Source organism: Gopherus flavomarginatus, chromosome 6 (genome assembly GCF_025201925.1).
Source record: "Gopherus flavomarginatus isolate rGopFla2 chromosome 6, rGopFla2.mat.asm, whole genome shotgun sequence".
In the NCBI taxonomy this organism is placed as follows: Eukaryota; Metazoa; Chordata; order Testudines; family Testudinidae; genus Gopherus; species Gopherus flavomarginatus.
In genome coordinates this window covers 91,376,367-91,403,216 of record NC_066622.1, presented here as the reverse complement: position 1 = coordinate 91,403,216, position 26,850 = coordinate 91,376,367, and the positions used below count along the sequence as shown (strand labels likewise).

Below are 26,850 nucleotides of genomic sequence, written 5' to 3'. Positions count from 1 at the left end.
TACTGAGTAGCACAATAAGTAAAGTAGCTCTTGCACCCACATCAGAAATCAGAATGGGTAAGAGTGTTCTCCTAAGGAGTTGTAAGATACCCTCTTAAAGATTTCCATTTCCTTTGTAATTAATATAGATATTTTAGGAATGGGAGAAATATACATCTGTACCTTTTCCTTGGCCTTTTGCACCCTTTTCCCAACATTATCTTTCCCAGTGTAAGAAACATCCACGGCTGTCAAATTAAATATGTCTGGATTTTTTTAACAAACACCTTTTAAGAATTTTATTCACATTTATATAATCTAGTCTCCTTCTCAGATTTGACTGATAAATACCAGTGCCTTAGCTTAGAGTAATCCATTTATCTACAGTCCCACCCTGCCTCTGTTTAGATTTAGCAGTCATTACTTTACACATGTGACATCAATCTACATGATATCAGTGTAAACAGTTTGTATAACAAAGTGTTGCACATTTTATTGTCCTGCCAGGAAAAAAAAAGGCACTTTGTATACTGCATGCAATCAAGATAATCTAACTGACACTATACATTTTACAACACAGACACAGAATTATATGTAGCCCACTTTGCAACATCCTAACACAGCAGGTCTTGCAAATTTTACCACATCATTAGTTTTGTAAACATATTTACAAAGACTGCCACTTTTTCTTTTAGTTATTTAAAAAAAGCCTGCTGGTTAAATTAAACTGAATTTCCAATACACATAATGAATTTGGGGGAAAAGATTTCTTTGGCTCTGGTTTGATAATCAGATAATTGTCTTGCAAAGGTCAAGAGAATGGCATAACTTTCAAAGGCTGAACAAAGGCACTAGCTGTAGTTCACCAAATGTGGTTCCTGTATCCCTCTCTTTGACTCACCTATTACTAATATTCCATGATATACTTACATTATTGGTCCAATTATTTCAACAAAGCTGTAATCAAGGAATGACCCTGATTAAAATACAATGCAGAAAAAAGATGGCATGCTCATCAAACTCCATCAAGCTTAAAATAACCTTCCTAATGTAAGAAGGATCGTCAGTTAAACCCAAACTTTATATTCCTTTCTAGATATCTCAATATAAATAAAAATGAAGATGACACTATTGTGCCATTGGATGAAAAACATGATTATGACCTAAATGGATAAACATAAATTGTCTTTCTAAAAGAAACAGATGCTATCTTGCAGAGATTTATGAATTTCATGTGTCAAAGGTATAGATGCTTAACGCTATAAATAATACTTTTTGCCATCCGCTGCAGTATTCATCCATCTGGTGATATGGCTATTAAAATGTGATTCTCACACCACAGGTAAGCTGTTCTGGAAATAACCCTGGACCACTTATTGAAGTTACCCAGTGTGTACACAGAGCATGTACTCTGCCACAAATTCACTTGTGCATCCTCTGACACTTTGGTTAATCTGACAAAAGTGTTAGTCATCTGGCAGTCTTAATGGGCCAGATCTTACAGACCTTCCTTATGGCTTGAACTTGCAAAGTTCTGAGTGCCTCCTAGAAACTGCTGAGTATCTTCTGCTCTACTGAATCAAGAGAACAATGCACAGGAAGGATTTAGCACTTTTAGAATCAAACTCTTAGCTTTGGCAGCACGACCATTGAAGTTACCATGACCATCATTCTAGGTTTGTACCAATACATAGTGTATGGTTGCTATTTCTTCTGTGCTCTGTTAGAAACAACTAGTGTGGGCCACGGGTTTGAGCACCTAGTTAGAAGTCAGGTGCTCCTGAGTTCTAATCCTAACCTTTTTCTTTCATATGGAACAGTGAAAGCAACAGTGTGACTACAAGCCTTGGGCAAGTTACTTGGTCTCCTCCTGTAAAACAGAGATGATAATAATACAGTTGACTACCTCCGGGGCTGGTGTGAGGATTAATTAATGTCTGTAAAGCATTCTGTAAACTTAAAGAGCTGTAGCATGGGTATGCATAATTATTATTATGAGCACTGTGATAAGAGATATGCAATAGCTGGTTTACAATGGGACACCCAGAAAGTCTTCTCTATTTTGCATTACTTAGCATGTTGCAGCAATGATTCCTTTAAAAAAAAAAAACTTCATAAAACTAGAATCCTGAAGGGAAAGCTTAAGTATAGGTTAACTGTCAAGGTAGGTAATTTCAAATCCTAACAAGTGTCCCTTTAATTTACACTGAATAATTGTGCTATGTACTCCACCCTAATAACATCAACCTTGGGTGTGATAAATAGAAGTTGTAATATGGAGATTGCAAGTAGATAAAAGCCCATTACCAGAGCCTTCCATCTCAGAAATAGTGAGCAGCACATTTGGTACTTAGCACTTCAAATGTAAATAGCATTGCTCTTCTTTAAAGGATTCACTCTACTATCATTTTTCACTTGGAAACGTAAACTCTTAAATGGGGGAAAATGCTTTTTCTTGTCATACAAAGTAGGTAGCTGCAAAATGACTTACCAAACTCATCACATACGCTTTCATTTTCTATAAGAGTCGGGTGATCAAACGTATCCCGACAGTAAAGGATTTGGGGGTTCTTGCTGATTACTGCAATGCCACCAAGGGCTAAAACGAACTGGTCTGTTAGTATTGAAGATGGCTTGTCTTGAACACGCTTTAGCATGGAACGATATCGACAGTACTGTGGATAACTGAGGATTAGCAGATTTGAATCTTCGTCATCCTCACCTGGAAGAAAAATATATAAATTACATTTAATATTACATGAGGGGTAATGCAACCCCCCCAAAAAACAAACAAATAAGGGAATGTACCGGTCACTTCTGGGGCACAATCCAGCTCGCATTGAAGTCAATGGCAAAAGTCTAATTGATTTAAATGGGAGCAAGATTAGGTCTCTGCTCTTCAAAGTTCTATCTTCTGCAGGAAAGTATTTTTCAAAAACAGAGAGGGCCAAAAATAAAACAGACAATGATACATTCAGAAACTTTTTTTTTCTTACAGATTTAGGTCCGGACTCTAATACTGTTATTCACAATGAGTCTGACCTTATACCACCGGAGTAAGATACTACTCGGCTTAAGTGAGGGTGGCAAAATCTGCCCTTAGTTATTCTGAAAGTGATCTCACATTTCATGTAGTTTGTTGTAAATGCTTTAATAGAGATATTTCATAACCATTTGTACTAAATTCCTAATATAGTCTTATTAAACTAGTCCTTACACCATTTAAAGTCTTTTTAAAGGCAATTAATTGATCACTATGGATCTTCTTGCACCCTCCTTTGAAATATCTAGTATTGGCCACCGACAGTGACAAGATACTGGACTAGACAGGCCATTGGTCTGATCCAGTCTGGCAATGCCTATGATCCTAAGCAATCCCACCAGATGGAAATAACTTTCCTCACATGAACTGTAAAGGTAGTAGCTCAACAAAACACAAGTATAGTACAATGCAGTCAAATGAACTTCTCCATAGCTTCTTAACTGCAGATCCAAAATGGAAAACATCCAAAAGAGAGTGTTTTCTATTCTGTTATGTTTTAAACAACATCAAGCATCAAGGCAGCTGATTTAGAAATATCACAATAACATTTGATCATCTGGTAACCAGTGGGAAATGTAATAGCAAATGATAGAACATGTGAAGCAACAGAAAGCAGGCCACTACCCAGCTGTACTTCTCTTCATGTTCACGTAGGTCCTCACGTTAATTAGTGGGATCTATCTTTCTATGCATATCTACTGAGATGTGCTATAGTCTGTAGTTTACACTTTCTAGTCTACTACTTCGTTACTGAGTAACCTAGCCACTATTTCTGTCACCGACCAGATAATTAAATATTTAATCACGCTACCAGTACCCACATCACTTAAGAAGAAGAAAGGTTAAGAGTATACTTCAAATGTTGGAAAGAACAGTAGGTGAAATCCTGGTCCCACTGAAATCAAAGGTAAAACTCCCAGTGAGAGGATTTTATTCTTCATGTCTACAGGTAATGCTAATTTTGATTAAGATTCTAAAGCAGAATACAGAACTTTTTTAAAAATACAAAATGAGTGTTTTGAGTGGTTATATGGAAAAAATGTATACTAACACACTTTAGACTTTCTCCAAAACTCTGCTGTTATAGATGAAAGCATTATTTGAAAAATCAACATTAAATGTTAAGCTGAAAATAGTAGTTTTACAACAGTTCTTGAAAACAATCACTTTTCTAAGCACTGAGCCTTTTCCTCTCCCCTTGAGTCAACAGAGGAAACCAAAGCCATTCCTTCTTCTACATGCATGGGTAATACCTTTTGGTACACACCATCTGAATGACTGTTCTAAGAAAGGTAGACTTACACCTTTTGGTCAGTCAGGATGTGGTCATTATCTTTTTATTTATCCCGTGAGCCTATGCAACAACATGACTGTGAAAATAGCACTTTGCTGTATGTGTCTTTTCTCCTCATTCCTAAGAGCCCCTAAATCAGGTTCAGGGGCCAGAGTCTTCAAGGGACAGCAAACACATGATCTATCCTTGAGGTATAATGAAAGTTTAATGTAGGCCTGCTACTGCTGCTCTTTCTCTACATAGAAATATTGGTGAATTGAACCTGTCGATCAGACAGCACTTTTCTTATGCCAGGATGTGGTCAGCCTTTGTAACAAGGTGTATATAAATATGCCTCCCATAAGTCTTTGTAGCAAACCATTTGTTTCCACTAAAATGTATGATAAGTCACTACACAGAATTCTGTATGCTATTCTGGGCTTGATGAATGACATTTTAACTCAAGCTGATACCATCAATTAAAGCCAAATCACCGTTTACAGAGCTGTTATAGTACATATTTGTCGCTTTAGCTATTTTTTTTGCTTCTTATGCAATTCGTAAGCATAAACAAACTTGTATTGAAAGCAAACCATGCAATAACTGTCGCCAAGAATGCTTTGTAATGCATTTTTCCCTTCCCTATTCACAACAGGTTCAACAGATAAATCTAAGAATGAATAAAGAATGGATAAACTGCACATTTGTTTAGCGAAAGACAAACACTGTTCCTAGAACAAAGATTTTCTTTCAACCACACCCACAGGAGAAAAGAAAATCAAAGTAGCTCTAACCCTAACAAAATAGGCCCCAGAGGAAAAAAAAGGAGATTTCTTCTAACAAAATCTAGTAGGTGTCATCTGATTGCGTTAGTGTATTTGGCTGTACTTGTCTGTATAAAATAATCAGAATGAGTTTGCTCCTATAAACTGATATTTAAACTGTGATAATCACTTACCCTTAAAATACGGAAAAATAATTTTATTTAAAAAATATTTCATTAAGATCTTATTGAACAGAAGACGCTAAATTACTGAAGTTAATTTTAGTTTCAATAACGAGAACTGTACATAGTAAAAGATTATACCTACAATACATTGCTTGTAAGGCTTAACTGAAAATACTCTAATCCTATGCTTATATCATAATTACATATTTAATAACCTCTTTCAATGTCAATTTTTCATTTATTTATATATTTCAAGTTCAAAACAGATTTCTGTAGAGAAATGGTAATTACAATGTGCAGTTCCACCCATGCTTTGCAAATACTAACTATATATGTATAGATTTAATCCATATAGTTTCTTTGAAGCGGTGGGGCAGCTTTGGCATGGTCTGGCATTCATGTTGAATTGCATGTTGTTCAAGTTGTCTTTGTAAGAGCTTCAGGGAACACCAAACACAATGAATCTATGCAGCATTGACTTTCCAAATGAGTACAGCCATTTTTGATCTTTCAGATCAAAAATTACTTACAGAAAGAAAAGAGATATACAGAAACTTGCTTTTTGTTTGCTTGTTTCGGAAACATCAGACTATAATGGTTATTGCTAACCACCATAATCTACTTCTAACATCAGTAAGCTTTTTTCTTTCTTTAGAAAGACCTTCACACCAGGATTTTATAGAGCTTGATGGAAAAAGTATGCATGTTCCTTCCTGCACCTAATTGCCTCAACTGCAAAATCTGCCAAGTATTTTGCCCTTTAGTTCTTTTAATCATATTAGTGTGAATGCATTTTGATGCCAATAGAAACAAACATTTAAAGATTTTTGCTTAAAAGATTCCAAATATGTATTAGGCCTATGTTAGAAACACAAATTCTCCATTTCCTCCCAATGCAGATATAGTTATTTTTCAAAAGAAAATGAATTTGCTCTTCTCATAGGACTAAATGTCTAGTTTCAACCCAATTTAAGCAAAATAATGTCAATATTCACTGCTCTCACAATGATTTATGCTACCTTCTGTTACTTTATTATATTAGACATTCCTTTCTCTAAGCTTTATACTTTCACTGTGCTCCTAGCAACCAAGCAAAGGCTGAGCACCAACTTTATGTACATGGCACAACTCCAGATTTCACTGTTATTGATAATTCTATTGAAGTTTCAATTTAATTGCTACTCTATTGTGACACAGAATATTTTTCATAAGACATTTCTCATTTTCTGTCCATTCATTTCTGATATTACTGAAAATGAATTTTTATTCCAGAAAACATAAGCAGAACAATGATACAGATAAGAGTACATACATCTGTTACTATCATTACCAACACTGTAATGTGAAGCAAAAAAAAAATTGTGAATATAATTTCTCGGAAGGTAATTTTCCTTTCAGTCTAAGTGCTCTTAGTCATCTTGCAGTTACTCAATGATTTCCTGTTTTAATTACAAGACATTATACAGAAAGACATTTGTAAAAGGGAAAAGTGCTTGTGCATAAGACTCAATAGCTTGAATTGGCTGGTAGTATTTAAAATTCCAAACTTGTGCATCAACTTTATCAATTCTCTGTTCCAGCTTTGTGCAATGTACCCTACCACAAATCTAAATATCTCCCCCAAGGCACAAATGTATACATCAAAAAGAGGAAAATACACTCGCAGTTAAACTGCTGAAAAAAAGATCAGTTATTTTTTTCTCACTGAAGCTGTTAAATTGGAGGCAAGCCAGGGCAAGGAGTGGAAAATATTAAAAAGTAAAAAGCTTGATTAAAAAGAGACAGAGAGATTCAGTCTTAAATCTAAATGAATATGCCACAAACTATTTCATAAAAACATACTGTGACGTAAATTACACATCAGTATTGTACTGTTGTGGTTATTTTGAGAAATGGTTTGTACTGTAAGTCAGCTGGTAAAGCCCCACCCTTAATGATTTTGTAATTCTCTACACAGCATTCAACTGAAGCAGTCATGAAATTGACAAGAAGGAAAACAGACAGAGCTGTAGAGTCTGTAATAAAAAGATAATGTACTTTTAACATAACAGAAATAGAAGATTGGTTTTATTAACTAAAAAACTACTAAAAGGTCCCAGGCTTACCATTTGTTTTGATAAATGTTAACACAGATCTTCATAAGATAAGCATTGAAAATATTAGAGGAACTAAATAAAGTGGGACGATGCATTGGTGTATGGGTTGCAAAGTGAATACGGCAGTTATTTTGAAAGCACAGCAAAAATAAAGAAAGATGCAAGGCTTTGACCATCAAACTTTTTTCCTGAATAATCTGCAAAGGAAACTATGAAGAGCACTAACACAGCTGCTTTCTTTCGCTGCAGATTGTTATGAAGAAGGCCTCATGGATGACATGCCTATCTTAACTTATTTACCGTTTTCTGCATAAATTGTTTTGGCTACATTGCCAACAAGAAGCAGAGAATCAGTAATGGATGAAAAAGTCAGAGACTTTTAATGATAAAGAATGGACAGTGCTAGCCATGTCAATGACTGGGACTAGGGCTTTCAATGGGAGTTGAGTGTAGGGTGACCAGACAGCAAGTGTGAAAAATTGGGACAGGGAGTGGAGGGTGACAGGAGCCTATACAAGAAAGACCCAAAAATCGTGACTGTTTTTATAAAATTGGGACCTCTGGTCACCCTAGTTAGGCGCCTTTCAAAATCCCAGCCAGCATCCCTACAGCCCTGCAGCGAGACTGGAGTCTTAGCTCAAAGTCACTAGCTATCACCAAGGCCAGTTAAAATGACAGGTCCCCACCTCGGGCGCCTGGACCTGCAAAGTGGATGCATCCATCCACATGATTCTCCTTTCTGGCACTGTCAGTAGGTGACACAGTAGCCAGCCTGACCCCTTATGCAAAGCTGAAGGCCCATATTTGTGCAGGAAGTAGCTATCTTACCTGCACCTACTATCTGAGAAGATGATAAAGCTTTATCCCAGGAGTGCTAATGAACCATAGAGCTGCCACCCTTGAGAGAAGGACTCTATCCTCCTATCTTTACCCCTCTGTAAAATCACACGTGTATGAGAAATGGAGACACATGTGGCTGTTTCAACAAAAACCAATGACTGTAGACCATAAAGGAAGTAAAAACAAACATACACCGTGAACGTGTCCACTACAATAAAATCCAAGAGCCGTAACACAGCTGTCCAACTGGGATAAACAAACTATACACATAATTATTAAAAAGAGTAGAACTGTGAGAAGGGAGGGAGAAGAAAGAGTCGGTACCTGGTGTGCAGAGTTTTAAACAGACTCACCAGGTGAATAAGGACCACCATTCCTCACCAGCCCCTTCTACCACCATCCAGTCACAACTTCCTTGTCCATTGTCAGGTGTGTGCAACTGATGCAATTTCAATATCAATAACATGCTAAATCTCTGAGTAATCCAGTGCGGCATAGGACATTTCTCTTCACCAAATAGCCCTTGCAGGTGAGTTATTGTTGGCTGGGTCGGGAGAATTAATCAGTACACACTGCTGTCCTTTCTGGTAGTCATGAAGTGAAAGGGTAACATAGGGACCATTTCCCTTTGTCCCAAGAAATAGCTGTGACTTCAACTTCATCACCACGGGTTTCAATCAGCTATGCAATGAGGGCGGAGCATCTTCTGCATTCTATAGCATACTGGTGATCTCCCCCTCCCACCCACCCCCAGAGAAGAGGGAGCACATTGAAGAGAACTCTTAATTTCCAGCCTAACATTTCATTTCTGCTGTCTTCATTTGTTCTTGTAAAACTACTTAGTATGCCTTGGCTAGGTAATTAATTACAACACTTTTTAAATATTAATGTTTGAATTACTGTATTTAATTCATGAAGAAATGCAAATAAAATAATTAGTTAACCCTGCTAGATGAACCTGCAAATCTTTGTTTTCAGAATTAAATAAATTTGGGTAAATTATCCACACAACAGGGATACTGTTTTGTTGACAGGATTTTTAGGAAGAAAAGGCACCCATGTTTACATGTTCCCGTTTTATGCAACTCCCCTCTCTTTGAATCCTAATACAATCAAGAACAAAGGCAATGTATTATAGTATATGGCATAACGTGATTATTAATGTGTTTACTAGATAATGGCAACATTAACAAGTTGTCCATTACAATAATTTTCCATGGATATTTAGCTGTCCTATTTTAATTTTAAATCGATAACTTCAAATAGAAAAGATATATGGCCAATACACAGAATGAAATGCAGACAAAAATCTTTCTAGAGGTGTCAGATGTTTTTCCCCCCATAAGGAGAACAGGGGACTAATTCACAGAGTCTTATGTCATTTCCACAACCCTTCTGTTTTCTGTAAGAACATCACCAGTTCAGAGAGTTCCTAAAATTAGTTTAACATCTGAAAGAAAGAAAACACTTACAAATCTACTGGAGACTGAAACTACTGTTCAATCCCACGGCAATGCAGTCATATAAAACCCCCAGAACTATCTAATATGTACTTAAAGCCTTGGGCTGAAGAACATTATTTTACAGCTAGTGATCTGGATCTGATCTGTTCTAGTCCTACTTAACAGAGTCAAAATTGAGCATGTTGATCAACGACTGACAAGGGATCCACATAATCAAATCTTCCATAATATTTATCTTGTTAAATCATTTTGAATTCAAATAATAAATTCAATTTTTGTAGAAGATGAAAGAGATTTAATACTGAAAAAGAGCATTATCTATACAAGTTTCCAACCATACAGTCTCATCATTTTTATACCATGAACTAATATTAAGCTAATCAAAACCTCAGCTCTTGCCCTCTCCCCCCACCCAAATCTTTTGTATATCTTGGGAAGCAGGTTATGAGGTGCTTCCAGCATTTGAAGAGGAGTTGCTGACAAGCATAATATTCAGCTCTTATATAAACTTTTCATTCATAGCCCTCAAAGTGCTTTACAAAGATGAGTAAATACCATTATCCCCATTATATAGATAGAGAAACTGAGAGAGGGCTTAAATAAAATGTATCCAAGGTCACAAATTCTAGTAAATGACAGAGCCAGTAAGAGAATTCAAGGAAGAAAACCTAGTTAATGGATGTTTTGCCATTGACTTGAATGGGGCCAAGATTTTCACCCCAGTTTTTCCCAATTCTTAGTCCAATGTACTATCCATCATTCGCTAACATGCTTCTAAGAAAGACCAAAGAAATTGGCAAAATTCCCCTTGGACATAACCAAACAACTCTATGAGGTTGTTCCTGCCTATTCCACAGGCAAATTAGATTGAGAAAATGAGAGCTGGCTCAAGACTCTCCACACTTTCCATGTCAGACAATTGCCAGCGACTCCCTCGAAGCTCACAAATCACACACTGAGAACCACAGTTTTCTTTCTTAAGGAAAAAAAAGTCTGTTTGAAAATTATTTTCTGTGTCCTATCTCACCCTCACTTTACAGAATTATATTTTGTGTCTTCTTGGTGGTCTCCTCCACCCTATCTTCCTTCTCTCTTGTCTGATATTTTTCAGAAAATTTAGCTTTCGCAAAAGGTACAGCCAAATTCAGAAACGGGCTCTGATATGCTCTCCTATCACCTCCCAAGAGATTAGAGTGGTATGACCCAACCCAAACAAAAGTGAAACTAAAAATTTGTTCGCTCTCTATTTTTAAAGCTATAGGACTAGTGTTGGGAATGGGTCAACCCAAATCCTCAAGATAATGGATCATTTCAGGGAATCACACACTGTGATACAAAAGGTTCTGTCATCTGCCTTAATTAGACCTCTAAAGAGAATGTAGATGGTGGAAAGGGAGAGTGAAAATAGACCCAAGCAAAGGCTCGCTGTTCTCTTTAGCACACTGAATGTTCTGTAATATGGAACATTCCAGTTGTATGGACATCTGCTTTGAAAGAAATGTTTATCCTGGTTGTCTTGGTTACTGATAAGACACTTTAATTACACTGATAATGAAAAGAATGAATAAAAAAAGGGGTAAAATATAATTTGAGAATATGACAAGGCTAAGAAGAGGAATCAAGTGACATCAAACAATCTGACTGACTGTAATCTAAATGTCTTTATTTTTCTGTATTTGCTTTTAAACAATCTAATGCCCTAATATGGCAGCTGCTTCAGTATTAGCAAACAAACAGTAAAAATCCCTTTTAATAATGAAGGAAAAATAATATATTTTGCTTTAACTGAATTCAAACACCATTTCATTTTTTCCCCACCATGGGATCTGCACAGTGAACCAGCCAGATAATAAGTGTTATCATTCACACTGACATAACGGAACCAGCACTTTGTAGTTAAATGCAATTCACAAAGTGCAGTTTAACTGCACCATTTTCAGCAGTCACTGAACACCATCCAACGCACCAGTGAAGCGCAGTTAAATGAAGGCCCTGATTCTGCAAACACTTAAGCAGGTGAGTAACTTTACTCATGTTAATAGTTCCATTGACTTGATGGGACCACTCGTGCTTAAAGTTGTGCTTATGCTTAACGGTTTTCAAGACCGGGGCCAGACATTATACTTTAAAAAAACAACAACGTATGTTTTGGTCTCCTTCCTTCCAGGATGCAACATAGCATCTTCGTTGCCCTGTCCTGACAAAGCAACTTTAATTTTGAGGCTCTAACTCAGTGTCATGTGGCTTAGTAGCAGGGCTTTGGGAGCAAAATGGAAAACCTAATGTTTTCAAACCATCTGTCTTTCAGTGTCGAGGCATTCTGAGCACGCCCAGTGCTGTGGCATGCACTTCACACTGTTTCACTAGTTGCTACGGTTTTAGCTACCTACCTCAAGCTGAGGAAAGGGCACATGTATACCTTTCCCTAAAGCCAAAATCAAAATGTTTCTACAGAACCTCCTAAGCCAGTTATTTGACCAGTAACAACAAATTTCTGCCACTTCACATGTATACCTTTCCCTAAAGCCAAAATCAAAATGTTTCTACAGAACCTCCTAAGCCAGTTATTTGACCAGTAACAACAAATTTCTGCCACTTCTGGGTGTCCCCATGTACCCTGCCTTTGATGTCTGACCTGAGGAAACTGAGAAGATGAAGACCCACTACCAGTCCCACCAAATTCCATTTAGAGGTCCCAACCCTCGATTAAATAGGTTACGTTGTCCTTATTCTGCCAGTCTGAAACAGTCTGTCTGTCTCTCTCTCCATTGCGCGCACACACACAAAGAGAGAGACATTTATGCACCATTAGTTAAAAGGGACTGTTATCACCACCTTTTCCTATAAGGCATATTGAAGTGCCTTCATTTTTCAATACCCCCAAAAGTATGAGTCAAAAGCCTTGTCCTTGTTTTTCATGCAAGAGCCCTTTCACTATCACGCTGAAAAGTCAGAGGAACTTTGGCCCCCTTGAAATAGCAAGTTCAGTAGCTGCCACTCTCAGAAACACGTAATGAGGGGTGGAGGGTGGAAACAGTCCAGTGATTTAAACAGTTAAGCTTTGCTCTTGACATTTATGCCCTCTTTGAAACCCTTAATGAAATTACAACCCTGTTAATTCTTGCAGGGTATAATTTATTTAGTATACATAAAAACTGCCTTTTACACCATTTACAATTTATAACACACAGGCAATATCTGGCTCTGTATAAAAATAACGAGCTCACTAGAGTGATTTCTCTGACACATGGAGAAGTGAGAATAATTACATTTTACTGAGTGTGTCTCATTACATTGATTTACGTAAGATTTTCAAAGCTACAAAAATATTATTTTCAGTTTCATTTGTTTCTAGCAATTTTCTATGAAGGTGGTTAGTAAAACCTTCAGCAATCTTCATCAATATGAACCAATATTTTACCCTTCTCATGTGACATGTGACAGAGGGATAATAGGGTCTAGTAACACCACAGTCAGGCGTTTCTTTTCTATTTAATGTTTCCTTGTGTGCCAAACATAATGTAACAGACAAGTGTTAGAGAGACATGCAGGGAGGAGTATGAATAGAGAGCTTTAAAAGAGATCCTTAATAGAGACGCAGTATGCTTAATCTTCAACAACATTCAGTAGCAATTTATTTGCAGCCATTTTCTCTGTTAACCTTTCACACTAGAACAGGTAAGATAGAGCACAAGACAATTTGTCAACTGCCAGATAAGAACAAAAGAACCAGCCATAAGAAGCTCCAGTATTCTTTTATATTTGTTTTGCAACATTTTAATAACTTTTTTTGGAAGCCAATCAAAGAAAAGCAAAAAAAAAGCAAGCCAGGAAGCAAAAACTCTGTTAAAAATATTTCACAGATAAACTCAAGTTATCCTTTGCAGCGTAATTACACATTTCTGCTCTTAGAGCCCATAGTGAAAAATACATTTAATGCTGGGAAAATGTGATTGTTTTTAAAATAAGAATAATCACACATTTCCACTTGTTAATTATTTTTTTTAATCTGTTCTGTCCATCAACCAATCTCTATGTAGCAAGTGTCTGTTACCCACTACCACCTGGGAGCATCTTTCCTCCTTCTCCATGACTGAGTGAAAATGAAGATGAGATGGAAGAAGAACATAAATTCATAGATCATAGGGCCAGAAGGAACCACTGTGATCATCTAGTCTGACCTCATGTCCCAAGGAATGCCTTATCTTGAAGAAAAACAATAAAAAGGAGGAACAGAGGAAAAAGATAACTAACATCTGCCCTCTCTTAGATAACACTGAATACTGAAAACTAAGGGATCTCCAGGAAAGAGATGAGGGAGGAGGGAAAGGTACTGGACTGGGATTCAGGAGACCTGGGTTTGATTCTCAGCTGGGCTGAAGACTCCCTGTGTGATCTGTGCTAAGTCACTCTGGGACACATTCTCATTTCTTTGGGGAAAGGAACTCTCCAGGCATCCACCCACAGAGTTAGGAAGGGGCAGCTCCTGCATCTGGATTCCTTCCTCTGTCAAGAAAGGGGGTGTATTGGGAGGAGCAGGGGGCATGCTGGGAGTGGGGTGGGGATGAGGTAGAGCAGATTTGTGCTATGCCAATTCTCGACCATTAAAGCTTATCTTTGGTAAAAGAAGAGCCCTCAACCACATTTTTTAAGGAATGTTTCTGCTGAATAAGCACAACCAGAGTGTCTGATGAGCAGGCAATGAAATATCAACAACCTCGCTGGAAATCTGATAAAGTGTTAAAAAAAATTATTAATTGTATTAAAAAGTTAGAAAACTTCCTTCTAAATTTCCTTGGAAAATGTTGTGCAGGTTTTCCCACACTATTGAACATTAGTCATCCCCTGCGAGAAGTTTTGATGCACAAATGGAGAGAAATAAGTACCTGACAAGTCCACTTGGATCAAGTTCTGGTCTCACTGAAAAAATTAGCAAACCTCTCACACTTCAATGAGACCAGGACTTGCCCCCTTCTGATCTGATTGTTAATGGCATCTTTAAGAGAAATGCAAGAATTCATGGTGAGAGAAGATGTGCAAATGAAGAAAGAAACTGTTAGGTCAGCCCTAGAGGTAAAGACTGCTGGTTAAGGGATATATGTCCTTACTGAAAGCCCATTGAAATCAATGCAAAGACTCCCAGGACTTCAGTAGACTCTGAATCAGGCATATACTATACAATTCGCTGTTCTATCCAAAATCAGTTTTTTGGGGATGTGGGGTCTTATCAGAAAGTGATAGACTGGAGGATGAACAGGGAGAGCTGGAACAGACTTCTTCTCCTGCTCTTTAAGAAAGGAGAGGTGTCCCCTTTCAAATGAGAACGGATTCAAGGTGACAGGTATTAGCCATTCACTTCAGAAGAGATGGAAAGCCTTTCAGAGACCTTTCAGGCCTCATATCCTAACTGAGTACTGTTACAGTGTTACCCAGTGGCGCTGGAACACTTCTTGGAGTGGGGGCGCTGAGCTGCACCCGTCTTACCCATCTGCGCCCCTCACTTTCCCCTAGAGCTGGGGCCGGGAGCAGGGCCATGGCTCTGGGAGGGGGGATGTGGGACCGGTGGCTGGGATGATGCTGCTGAGCAGGAACCTGGGCCAGCAGTAGAGCTCCTAGGCAGTAGTGAGGCCGGCGGCCAGGACCCTGGGCACAAAACCTGGGGGTGCTACAGCACCCCCCGCACCACTACTTCCCATGCCTATGGTTTTACCTTATTTCTGCAGAGCACCCTGAAACAATTTCCTGGATTGGAGGAGAGGTTGTGGTGTCTAAACAATCCATGCATTTTATATTCCATGCATTTTATATTCTCAGGCACAGAGAGAAAAGGATTTCAGGACTGGTTATGCCTGGAGGATGCAGGCAGCAATTGTTAGTCAGAATCCATATTAGGGTGAGATTCCTCCTACTTTTCTCTCTAGTCAAGTAGTCCCTCCAAGTCTTCAGACAGGGAGGAAGACTCTTGTGAAATATGCCCAGGAGGGCCTGGTGGGCAAGTCTATTTGCAAAGTGAGCATGAAGTCATACCATACGTGTGTTGAACTCATCCAACAGTGAGGTCTGGTCTCTGGCAGAGAGGAAGGCCAAGGAATAGACAATCCTTCCAAAATACTATCTATTAACCGGAAGTGTGTTATAACAACACATAGTGTTGTCTATTTTCAAACCACTAAACATACACTAACTAATCCTCAGAGCATCCCTGTGAAGTAGGTACATAGATAAATATTTTCTTAATTTTACACAAGATAACTGAGTCAGAGTAATTTGCCCTAGGCCACAAAAGGAGTCAGTGACAGAGATGAGATTAGCTCTCAACAGTTCCTGGCTCCCACTCCGACTCGGACCTCTAAATCATAACTCTTTTACACATGTAACTCCAAATGCTTGAGAGAAAAGGGGGGAAAAAACCATGGAAAAATACATTTTGTGAGGGAGACTGCCACCAATGTGCTAGGACCAATTAGAGGCCGGGAAACAACTGATGAGAACAAATAGGCAGCTCTCAAGGGATTGGCTATCATTTGTGTGACAGAGCCGAAGAACTGAACCTTGTACTCTACTGGATCCCAAAAATCAAGCCTCACACAACTAAAGTGATACAAGATAAGCATATTCAGATTCCGCGACTATAACTTCTCCTTTACATGTTTGCTTTAAGCAGTGGTAGGCACTCGTGATATGTATTCGTTATTGCTTTAAATGGGGCATTACAAAATTCTTTGTTTTATGTAACCATGAATGTTAATGAATTTATAAGATAAGCAGCTATTTTCCACAGTTATACTGCAATCTATTTCATTTGCAGCAGATATAACATGAAACATTGTTTTAGAAGAAACAAATAGACAACAATCCACATCAACTCTGCCTGCTTCCCAGCTGCCACTTAGACTATTGGAAATATTGCACCAAAATTATATTCTGAGTAAGACAAATAGCAAGGACATTTTGAGACAAAGCTGCCCTGCTATCCTTATTTCAACATTGCCAGCTCTTGTGATTTTATGATGAGTCTCTAGGTAGTCAGTGGGAGGGGGTCTGAAGCCCCAGCCTACCGGCATCATGCGATTACATGACAGTCTCAGCACTTCCTCTCTCACTCTTTTCTTTTCTTAAGTAAGTTTCTAGTCCTGGTGGTTGTGGAGAACTGATTGAAAATGTGACTTCATGGAGCCAAAACCTGAAGGGCCTCCCCTCCCCACAAAACACCCTAACATTTCTTATTATTTCTAAATCTCCTGGTTTTTAAGCCACTCATGATTTTGGGAGGCTGACTCACGGTATTTGAATGGGGGGGATGACAGCAATGTATCACTGTCCCTCAGGCACTACAGCACACATTGCTGTCGAAGGGTCCCACAATTGCAAACAATGGTACTTAATCCTGGAACAACTATATACCCAGAAACATGCAGTGTGTGTGGACATAACTCACACTAGAGATGCTCACTGTAGCTGGGATCTCAGAGGGCTTCACAGAAGTCCGGTTCCCAACGTCCACGGAAAGCTTCCTCAGGGTGACAATGTACCCTCATCATCCTACTGGAAACAACCAGGACCAGCCTGAAAAAGCCTCAGCTCTGCAGGACCTCATGCCTCTTAGTCTAGGCTCCAGAGAACTGACTTCAAACCTGCTGACACTGTTGCTATTCTGGGACTCATCTATGTTGCCATACCTCAGGGAGCGCGCGTGTAAATAAGAAACACACTGCCTGACCATTGTGAGTGAGGGTTCCACCATCAGGCCCAAACATTGCAAATGCATTTAAATTACAAACACATGCTCTGTAAAGGTTACACTTTCTCCACTCCAGCGGACCCTGAGGTGCAGGATGCTGAGCTGAGATAGGTGAGCGGTGGTGGCCTGAAAGGTAGGTGGGAGCATGGTGTACAATGCTCTTTGGAAAGCAACATCAAGTGCTTCAGACAGCATCTGCGAACAGACATTAGCAGATTGACTTGGGGGCCAGGGCCCTGACTACACCCTGAACTTGCCCTTGAAACCATGGAGTGCAGATGCACCAGCTGGTCACCTAGCTTAGTAGACAAGGCATCAGTGAGCCTGCATGGTGTCTGGTTCCTGCTCAGCAGTGAGGGAAATGAGGAGACTCTTCTATCATCCTCTTCCCTTCCTACCCAGAGCACCAAGGCATGGGCACAGAGAATTTTCCCAATAATCTTTGAAACTTGAGTTAAACATTTTCTTTGAAAGTTCTTTTTTAATATGCCTTTTTCACCATCATGCTTTTCCTATTCCTTCCAATTTGCCCTCTGGTGCAGGTTCAGCTCAGCCTACAATCACCAATTTGTTCATGAACATTACCACAGGTTACAACACCTCCAGAATGTTGCAATGCTAATTCTTCTGCTGGTTTAGATCATGAATGCAAGGTGGTTCCAATGCCCACCCCACCTCTCCCCACAATGCATGCCTTCTAGAAGCCCTATTTTTCTGTAACATCCTACACATTTCAGGCTTTAATGTAATTCAGACTGGAGAGCTGATTTATGCGACTTTCATTTACATCATGGAAAACTGTTAATCTGACTTCAGCAAAACTGGGTCCATTATTATTATTGTAAGAAGTAGTAGCAAATATTTATTTTATGATAGTGACAAATCAGGATTAGGACCACATTGTGCTAGGTGTGTACAAACACACAATCTCTGTTATGTTCCTTTTCTTATGAAAGGAGCTACATGAATATTGACACCCAAAAGATCCAGGCAGAACTGAAAAGATGGATATACAAGAGCAGTAACAGCAATGGCCCTGTGTTTCTTCATCCAGAAACTCTCCAGTCAGTGTATTTCTGACTCTTACTATACAGTTAAGTGAACCAGGGCCCTTGAAAGAAGCGGGTGTGATGTGCCAGTCCCCATAATGTTAACTAATCACTTGTGCTAAAGTAATCATAATTTTTGCTGCTATAATATTCAAGGACTAATTTTCAGTAACTGTAGCCTACACAAAACATTACTAATTTATCACAGAAAAACTATTTATGCTGTGCATTATCAATCTCAAATGGTGATGTTTAAGTATAGGTTTGATAAACTGTACACTGTGTAATGCAGCTGCTTTGCATTTTGAATCCTTTATTTATAGAACAAGTCAAATTAATAACTCAGAAATGTTGTTTCAGGCAAAGTAATGGACATACAATAAAACTATTCATTTCCTAAAAGGTCACTCTAGGAGAAGCATACATTGTTTAGAAGTGTACCAACAATGCTATTATTCCACAGAATAGTGAAAATATATAATAAGCAGTTAGTGCGTATATTTGCATTGGAGACCCTGGGCTAATTTAAAGTACAATTTCAAGGCAATCAATCATACTCTAAAATTACTTCATTTTCCAAACTGTTTACACTTTTAAAGTTACAAATCCACTTTCTGCTATTTCAACTCACGATTTACAGCTACAGATTTAGACTGCCTTGGCTTGCTGCCAAACTCTAGTCATGAGGGAACTAATGATATGAACAGATCAGTGTTTTATAATGGAGAAAAGCGCATGTAAATTTCCAGTATGTCTGCAAGTAATCAAGGCATGCTGACTATAAATGAGGCAGTCTGAAATTTATTTTAGGAGAAATATCTTAAAGCTTCACTTTTTATCTTGGCCAAAAAAAAAAAAAATCTTTTAAAAGGAACTTCAAGATTACTCAAAATTATTCTAAGTAAACTCTTATACAAACAATATGTTAAAGAATAGTACAATAGCTAATTTCCTTTAGTGGGTCTATCTTAAACAGATCATATCCTTATCATGGCAAGCTGGAACATTAAATTCTCTAGTTCATGGAATCAAAACACAAGAGTGCTTCATATTACATTTTACAAAAATGAGCCATTCCCTATAAACAAGGTCAGATTTCTGGAATGCCAGAGGTCTACATGTAAGTGGGCTGGGGAGGAGGGGAGGATCCATTTATTCCTTGCTCTAAAAATAGTGGGAAACTCTACTAGCAATTTAAATGTGTTTTAGTAGCCAAAACACTTGAAAGAAAACATGAAGTCCCTCAGGCAATGATACCTAAATTAAATATGATCTTTATTGTTTCATTACAGCGGTGTAGCCAAATAATGACTTTGTGTTATTGTACAAATAATGCAGGATCCTCATTTTCTAGTGGAAATAATTACTCTATTCTATCATATTCTGCTTGCCGTCAAAATGTCCTCCTTTGTTGTCACTGGGCTGTGGCTCCATATTAGGCTTAGAGCTGGATTTAGCAAAGGTCCTTTCTTCAAAAGCCAAACCAAGCAGGCATATTCTAACCAAACAGTGGCTTTAAGAGTGAAGCTAGAAATATTCTGACATCGTACTTCATGAAATTCAATCCACTACGATGGATATTTCTGTTATAGCTTTATTACATGCCTAACCTCGACTGTATAATTGTATGGAGCCAGAAACAATAAGCTGGCATTTGCTTTGTTATAGCATCCAATAGCTTAAAGATACCTGTAATCATAAATCAACATACTTATTTGACATACTGTCATGAACTAAAAAAATACAAGAAAAAATAAAATAAACTAGCTACATAAGAATCTCATTTTGCTTTCTGGGGACTAAAGCTTTTTACTGGCATTGATTCCCAGCAACATTATGGTTAGCAAAGCCTTTTTCCTTTCTAGGTAAAATATCAAGCACAAATATAAACTATTTCAGTGCCAAAGATTAAAAGGCAATTTCTCCATTAACAGTTCACTTGTAGACTTTCAATACAATGGAATATATAAAGGAATCATACAACTCTAGATTATAATGGATACGTTTGCATTACAATTGCTCAGGAATTTTCAACATGACTAGGGTAACTCAGTTTTGGAAGGCGGGCTTGGAATTAGAGAGTGCCTGATCCAAGCCCACTGAAGTCAATGGGAAGACTCCTTCCGCGGTCTTTGGATCAGACTCAGAATATCTAGCACCACTACTGACATTCAAAGTAACGTTTGTGGTGTTGGAGGGATATGTGTCAAGACCCTCCTTGCCTCAGAAGTAGGGCCAATCTGAGCATTTTTTCCCAGGCTTGTGAAATATTTTGCAACCAACCTGCCCCTTACCCCACAAAAAATAATAATAATATAGCACCTCCTGGCCAACCTTTCTCTGACTCTCGTCCACTATACTTATGCCCCACTATGCATTAATGCAAAGGAGCAACACAGTCTTATCACCAAATAGGTAAGAGAACTGGGAATGTCCCTCTTTTCATGGACTGTCCTTGCTGGTTTTACAGCTCCTTGCTGGTTTCTACTGGCTCCTCGTTTTTGTCAACGCCAGCAGATTTGCTAGCTCAGGGTGCCACTGGCCAGCTGAGCTGGGTGAAACTGACATGGTTGAGCACATATGCACCTCAGCTAACTCAGATACTAATAGTGCTAAAGCCACAGCAGCATTGGTAGCAGCATGGGCCAGCCACTCGAGTATAGTCCCGCCTGGAAACATGCTCAGTCAGCTAGTTCATGCTGCAATCCATGCTCCTGTGGCTTCGGTAGTCCCCAAGCTAGCTAGATTAAAGATAGCTCAGGTATGTCTACATGAGTGTGGTCACACCCACAGCTGCAGCATAGACAAGTACTAAATCTCTTTATGTGCAGCACCTACCACCATCATGGTAAGTTTATTTTATTTGTGGCCAACTCTCATATCAGACACTACACTTATGATGGAAAAGAGCAACAGTTCTTTATGTTTCCTCTTCTCTTTGCCCCAACTTCCCCCCTTAAATAAAACTAAAAAAGCAAAACTAAAAACCCTTTGTAGGAAAGTGCTTGAAACAACATTAACGCAAAGCTCAGTTTGAGACATGTAACACCCAGCATTCAAATGCTGACCACCAGCTGCAGCTCAGCCTTGCTTGAACCATGTGTGTTTAATGTCTCAGACGTGAAGGGACAGAGTCAACTTGAAATTTTTTTTTGAAAGCTACTAATGATTTTTAAAAGTGTTTGAAAAGATTCTGGGAAAGGACCCTTTAATCAGCATGCACTGACTTTTTTAAAGAACAAAATCCCCTTTTTTCAAAAGGAGACACAAAAGATTACAAAATTTATCACAGACAGACTATTTATGCCGTGTAGTATCAATCTCATATGGTGATGTTAGGTGACATAGAACCTCCTCCTGCTCTCCTTGATCCCCAGCACCATGCAGGGGTCCAAGGAGGGATGAAGGTGGCTCCCCTGGCTCCCTTCCCAGGCCTCCAATGCTCCTCTGTCCGAAGAAATGGCCTAGAAGAGAAGAACAAGGCCCTTCTTGACCCCAGGTTTCAGTTATTCTATGGCTCTCTGCAGGGGTTCAGTTAGTGAAGGGGGGCTCCCTGGCCCTTGCAAACTGAAGGCGGTTTCCTCAGCCAATTCCGGCATCCTGTTCTTCCATAGCTCTTGCAGAGGCCCTGAGTAAAGACAGCACCAATCACTACCCTAACCTCAGAAGCAGCAGCAGCTCCACTGCTGCGTTACTTAGAAAACACCTTCCTGCAGAGCCCAGGGAAGAGCGCATATGTGAGCTCCCCACAGTGGCAGGGCATGGAAGTGATGTAATAGTCCGTCACAGAAGCAGCGAGACTGCCATACGCATAGTGCCATGAAATGCACCATATAAACTAACTGGAAAAAGATTCCCCTTCTGCTGACGTCTGTCATTTATAATTACCGTAGGTGTTACTTGTACCAATAATGGGTAAAATACAGCTCAGATGGAAAAGTGATTGATTCTCAGGTTGACAGAATCAATTTAGCCTTTCATCATTAACACCTTCACCTCTGATTTTTTTAAAAAATTTGGGACAGGGATAAAAGACGTTGAGTGGAGACTAGCAGGGGAGGCATTAAGAAAGACATTCAAACATGGAAAACAAAGGCAATGGAGGGCGAAAAGTAGCAGCTGCAGCAGCACAGGCGGACAGAGGTTGAGTGCCAGGAGCAGAAGAGGAGATTAAGTGAAATTGGAGTGATGGAAAAGGGTGACTCAAGGAAGGCAACTCAGGAACAATGGGATCTCTGAAACACTTATTTTACAGTCACTTATTTTCACTGGCTGCGCTCAATCTTAAAACCAATGAAAGTTTTGCAGTTGACTTCAAGGGAACAGAATCAGGCTCTCCATTTGCTGCAATGCCTTTCTTCGTATAAGCAGCAAAGAATCCTGTGGCACCTTATAGACTAACAGACGTTTTGGAGCATGAGCTTTCGTGGGTGAATACCCACTTCTTCTGAAGAAGTGGGTATTCACCCACGAAAGCTCATGCTCCAAAACGTCTGTTAGTCTATAAGGTGCCACAGGATTCTTTGCTGCTTTTACAGATCCAGACTTACACGGCTACCCCTCTGATACTTTCTTCGTATAGCTACCAATTTTGTGTGTCTGGGTTAAAGGGTTCATGTAGTTTTTTCCACAGAATATTCATTTATATTAGGCTTAGTTTCCAGCAGCAGTTTAACATGAAGTAATTGGGATCTTCAAGTAGCAGTTGGGGAGATACTAGTCTCAAAAAAGGAAGACCTTATCAAAAACATGATTTGCAGCAAAATGGTGAAATCAATCAAATCATAATAGTTGCCAGTAAAGAGGGAGGCAACTTAGTTGAACTCATTTCTTGAGTGGGCAGAGACCAGGAAAATCTAAGAAACATTCCTGGGGTTCTTAGGATCATAAATAAAAATGGATATGACATTAGGGATATGAAAAAGACAATATTTTGTAACCAGCTTGATACTGACCAGGAAAGTGGAAGAAGCTGTTCAAGAAAATCTTCCTTTGGTTGCTGAGATTTGTTAAAACGGAACTGTTCAGGATGCTAGAAGTGTAAAACCAATAGATATAACTACTTCCAGAAGTAAAGAGTTAAGGACAGAAAATAAGCCTAGCCTTTTAACCAGGAGATTTTTCAGAGTGGGATTTTCAAAAATATTTTGCATTGGCTGAAGTCTGCTTCCACAGAAGTCAATGGTAAGGCATCTATTCCCCTTATGGCAATGGTAAAGCTTCTATTGAATTTTATAGGAACAGAATTAGCCCATCACTGAGCACTTTGGCAAATCTCATCTTAAATCTTTTTATTTTACTTTTCCCCAACACTGAAAAGACAATCCGCAAGGAATTTTTTAAAATGTGCTTGTGCCCTTTTATTTTGCTTCTCTGTGTTGTATGAAGAAGGGCTGAAAGTTTGTTGTTGTTGCTGTGTTTTTTAAAAAATTCTTTTTCTACTTGCTTTTTTTATCCTTGCAGGTCTCAGATAATGCATACTGGTAGTTCTGACACCTTAACTGAAGGGTGTTGAATCTTTAACAAATACATTCTTTTGCCTGAGTGCCCAGCAGGCATCAGAATTCAATGGGCGTTAACAAAAAACATCTTCAATGATCTCACTAAAAACCCCTTCTCAAATGCTCAATTTTTACTACCTTATAATTTCATTATTTCTTCAGCTGGCATAGAAAAGGTAGAGAAGCCCATAACTTCCAAAATAAAGAACAAAAAGGGGCAGAGAATTGGAGGGGATAAGGAACACCTTTCCTTTTTTGGTTCAAAAACCTTGTAGGCCTTTTTTATACATCTTAAAGAAGCAATCGAGGTCACCAGCCCATCTTTTCCTCATTGTGCATCACCTTTTCTGTTCAAAAGTTCTGCTTAGAATTTCCAAAGGATGTAGATTCAAGTCAGTTTTATAAAACAATTTTAGAGGAGGGAAAAAGCATTTTGTGTAATCTCAGTCTATGTCAAAGTGTGGCTATTAAAAGGCATAAAGATTCATTTTCAGGCACTTTTCTGACTCATATGGAACAAAGAGCTCTCAAATAATTCATCTGGAAGAAGGAGTCCAAAGCCCTGCTCCACTATTCTTCACTCCAATTTAGAATTACTGTACAATTACGACACAGAATGTCATAATACAATAAACAGAACTGAAAAGGGGAAAAGAAAACAATTTTTTCTACAAGTGAAGTTCGGTGCTTTTGCCTATTAAAGTAACCAAATATGTTTCTCTCAAAAACCAAAGCCAAAAGGCAGCATGCCAAACACAGTTAACAGATAAATCACTGTTCTTGAAGATTTTTTTTTTTTTTGCCTGACAACAAACTTGCAACAAGCAAATAGAACACCCACTACACATCTTGTCAATCTAGTCACATAAAATTGAAAGGGGAAAATGTCTATTTTTGAAGATCAATGCACTGTCTGGAAAAAACTTCTGAAGTTCTAATCTCTCTGTCAAAGGTCAAAGTTTTCATAACTATGAAGTATTCAGCTATTGTAAAGCTCTCTATCTATAACTTGCAATTTAAGTTAATTTATCACCAAAGGCCATTGTAAACTAGCTGGGAGTTTGTAAACAAGAATGAATATCAGGTTTCATTTTTGCGTCCCTTTCAAACTGGAAGACAGTTTCCTGTTTCAACATCAAAATAGTATTGCTTCTATAAACCTCCTCCGGTCTCCTTGCCAGCAGTTTCCATTTAATTAAACTGACAGCAAAACAGGGCCCTCACTAATGTGATCCAGACCAGTTTTCCTTCAATGTAAATTCTCAGGCATGAAATTACATCTGAAACAGACACAATAATCCTTCTATATCTTAGATGCAAGTTTAATCTACACTAAAATAACATTTCCTTTGTCTATATTGAAATCTGTTTTAGAATTCAATGATCTTGAAGGTCAGGGAATTATTCAACCTGAATGCACTTTACAGTCAATTTAGATTTTTCTTTTTGCCCATAACTTATTCATTCATTGTTGGCTTGTGGGTCCAGGGTAGCAGTGCACAATGATCCAGTATGTCAGAATCCAGATTCAGGACCTAATTCAAACTTTCATTGCCAAGAAATGGAATACACTGATAGATAAAGCTTACTGTTGCTTGGGGCAACCTATCCTTCCTAAGACGCTTCCTTCAGGAAGTGAAAGCACCATTGGCACAGAACCTTAGTTCATATAGTTTTAAAGGAAGACCTTGGATCAGATGTCTGCTTGTCTTCTCCAAGAAAATGTTTTTAAATGATCCTATGAAATAATAGCATTTTGTGACAGTCCAGTGACTCTGGTCACTAGTAATGCAATATGCAATCCCCCAGTGCCCAGAAAGGCTAGCATATGCAAAAGAACAATTACTTACCCTACAGTAATGGTGGTTCTTTGAGATGATGTCTGCATGGATCTCACTGGAGCCTGCACTTTGTGTGTGCAAGTCCAGATTATTTTGAACAGCAGTGTCCACTGGAGCTGCGCATGCCCCCTGTGTCTCCTCAGGCTCCTGTGCAAAGATATAAGGGGCTGAGCTTTCCCTTGGCTCTCTTACAACCTGAAGCTCAGGTGACTGAGCTACAGGGATGAGGGGAAGGTCATGGGATCCAAACTGACTGCAACGTCTAGAATAACCACTGCTGCTGTAGGGTAAGTAACCATTCTGTCTTTGAATATTGGTCAGTGTGGATCTCACTTTAGACGACTGGCAAGCAGCATCCCCTCAGAATGGTGGGAATGAGGAGTATCCACTGCACCAGTCGTACAGTGACTGTAGTACTGTTCCCCTGAACTTGGCATCTGACCTAGAAGCTAAGTCCTAGGCACACAGTGTTTTACAAAGGTCAGCAGGTTGCTCCACGTCCCTGCCAGTCTGACTGCTTCATTACATTGACAAGGTCAAGCCGAAGTTCTGGAGATATCTAATGTGCCTAATTTCCTTTATCCTAATGCTGCATGATTTGGGAAGAAGATATGTAGGTAAGTTGATTGGTTTAAATGAAGTTCTGAGACCACCTTGGGGATGAATTTTAGGTGAGGTCTTAGTACCACCTTGTCTCTATGTAATGTTGTATAGCAGGGCTCAGACATAAGTGTCTGAAGGTGTCTCACTCTTCTGGTTGAAGTGATAGCCACAAGGAAGACCTTTTTCAGAGTGAGGTGGTGTAAGGAGAGCTCTGTGAGAGGTTCAAAGGGAGACTCCATGAGTCTTAGCAGGATTAGGTTGAGGTCCCACAGAAGAGAAAGTTTTCTGATTTGGGGTCCTCTGGGAAAGTAGGTAATAGCCATTTGAGGAACTTTGATACGCCGAATGAAAGAAGACTCAGCACAATTGTACCAGAGCATGGCAAGGTGAGATTGCTGCAAGGTGGACCTTACTAGAACTGAATTAAAAGCTAGCCTGCTACGAGAGCAACACAGAGATGAGGATCTTCAGT

At 38.9% G+C, this 26,850-nt stretch overlaps 1 protein-coding gene across 2 annotated transcripts in view; it reads right to left on the bottom strand.

The window, feature by feature from the left end:
* The window catches only part of ARID5B (AT-rich interaction domain 5B), a 146,126-nt gene that overhangs the window by 80,552 nt on the left and 38,724 nt on the right, over positions 1 to 26,850 (bottom strand). For both annotated transcript variants that reach the window (XM_050958290.1, XM_050958289.1), the window contains exon 4: positions 2,471 to 2,701. In XM_050958290.1, the coding sequence (XP_050814247.1) occupies positions 2,471 to 2,701 (231 nt within the window). The remainder of the gene's footprint in view (positions 1 to 2,470; positions 2,702 to 26,850) is intronic.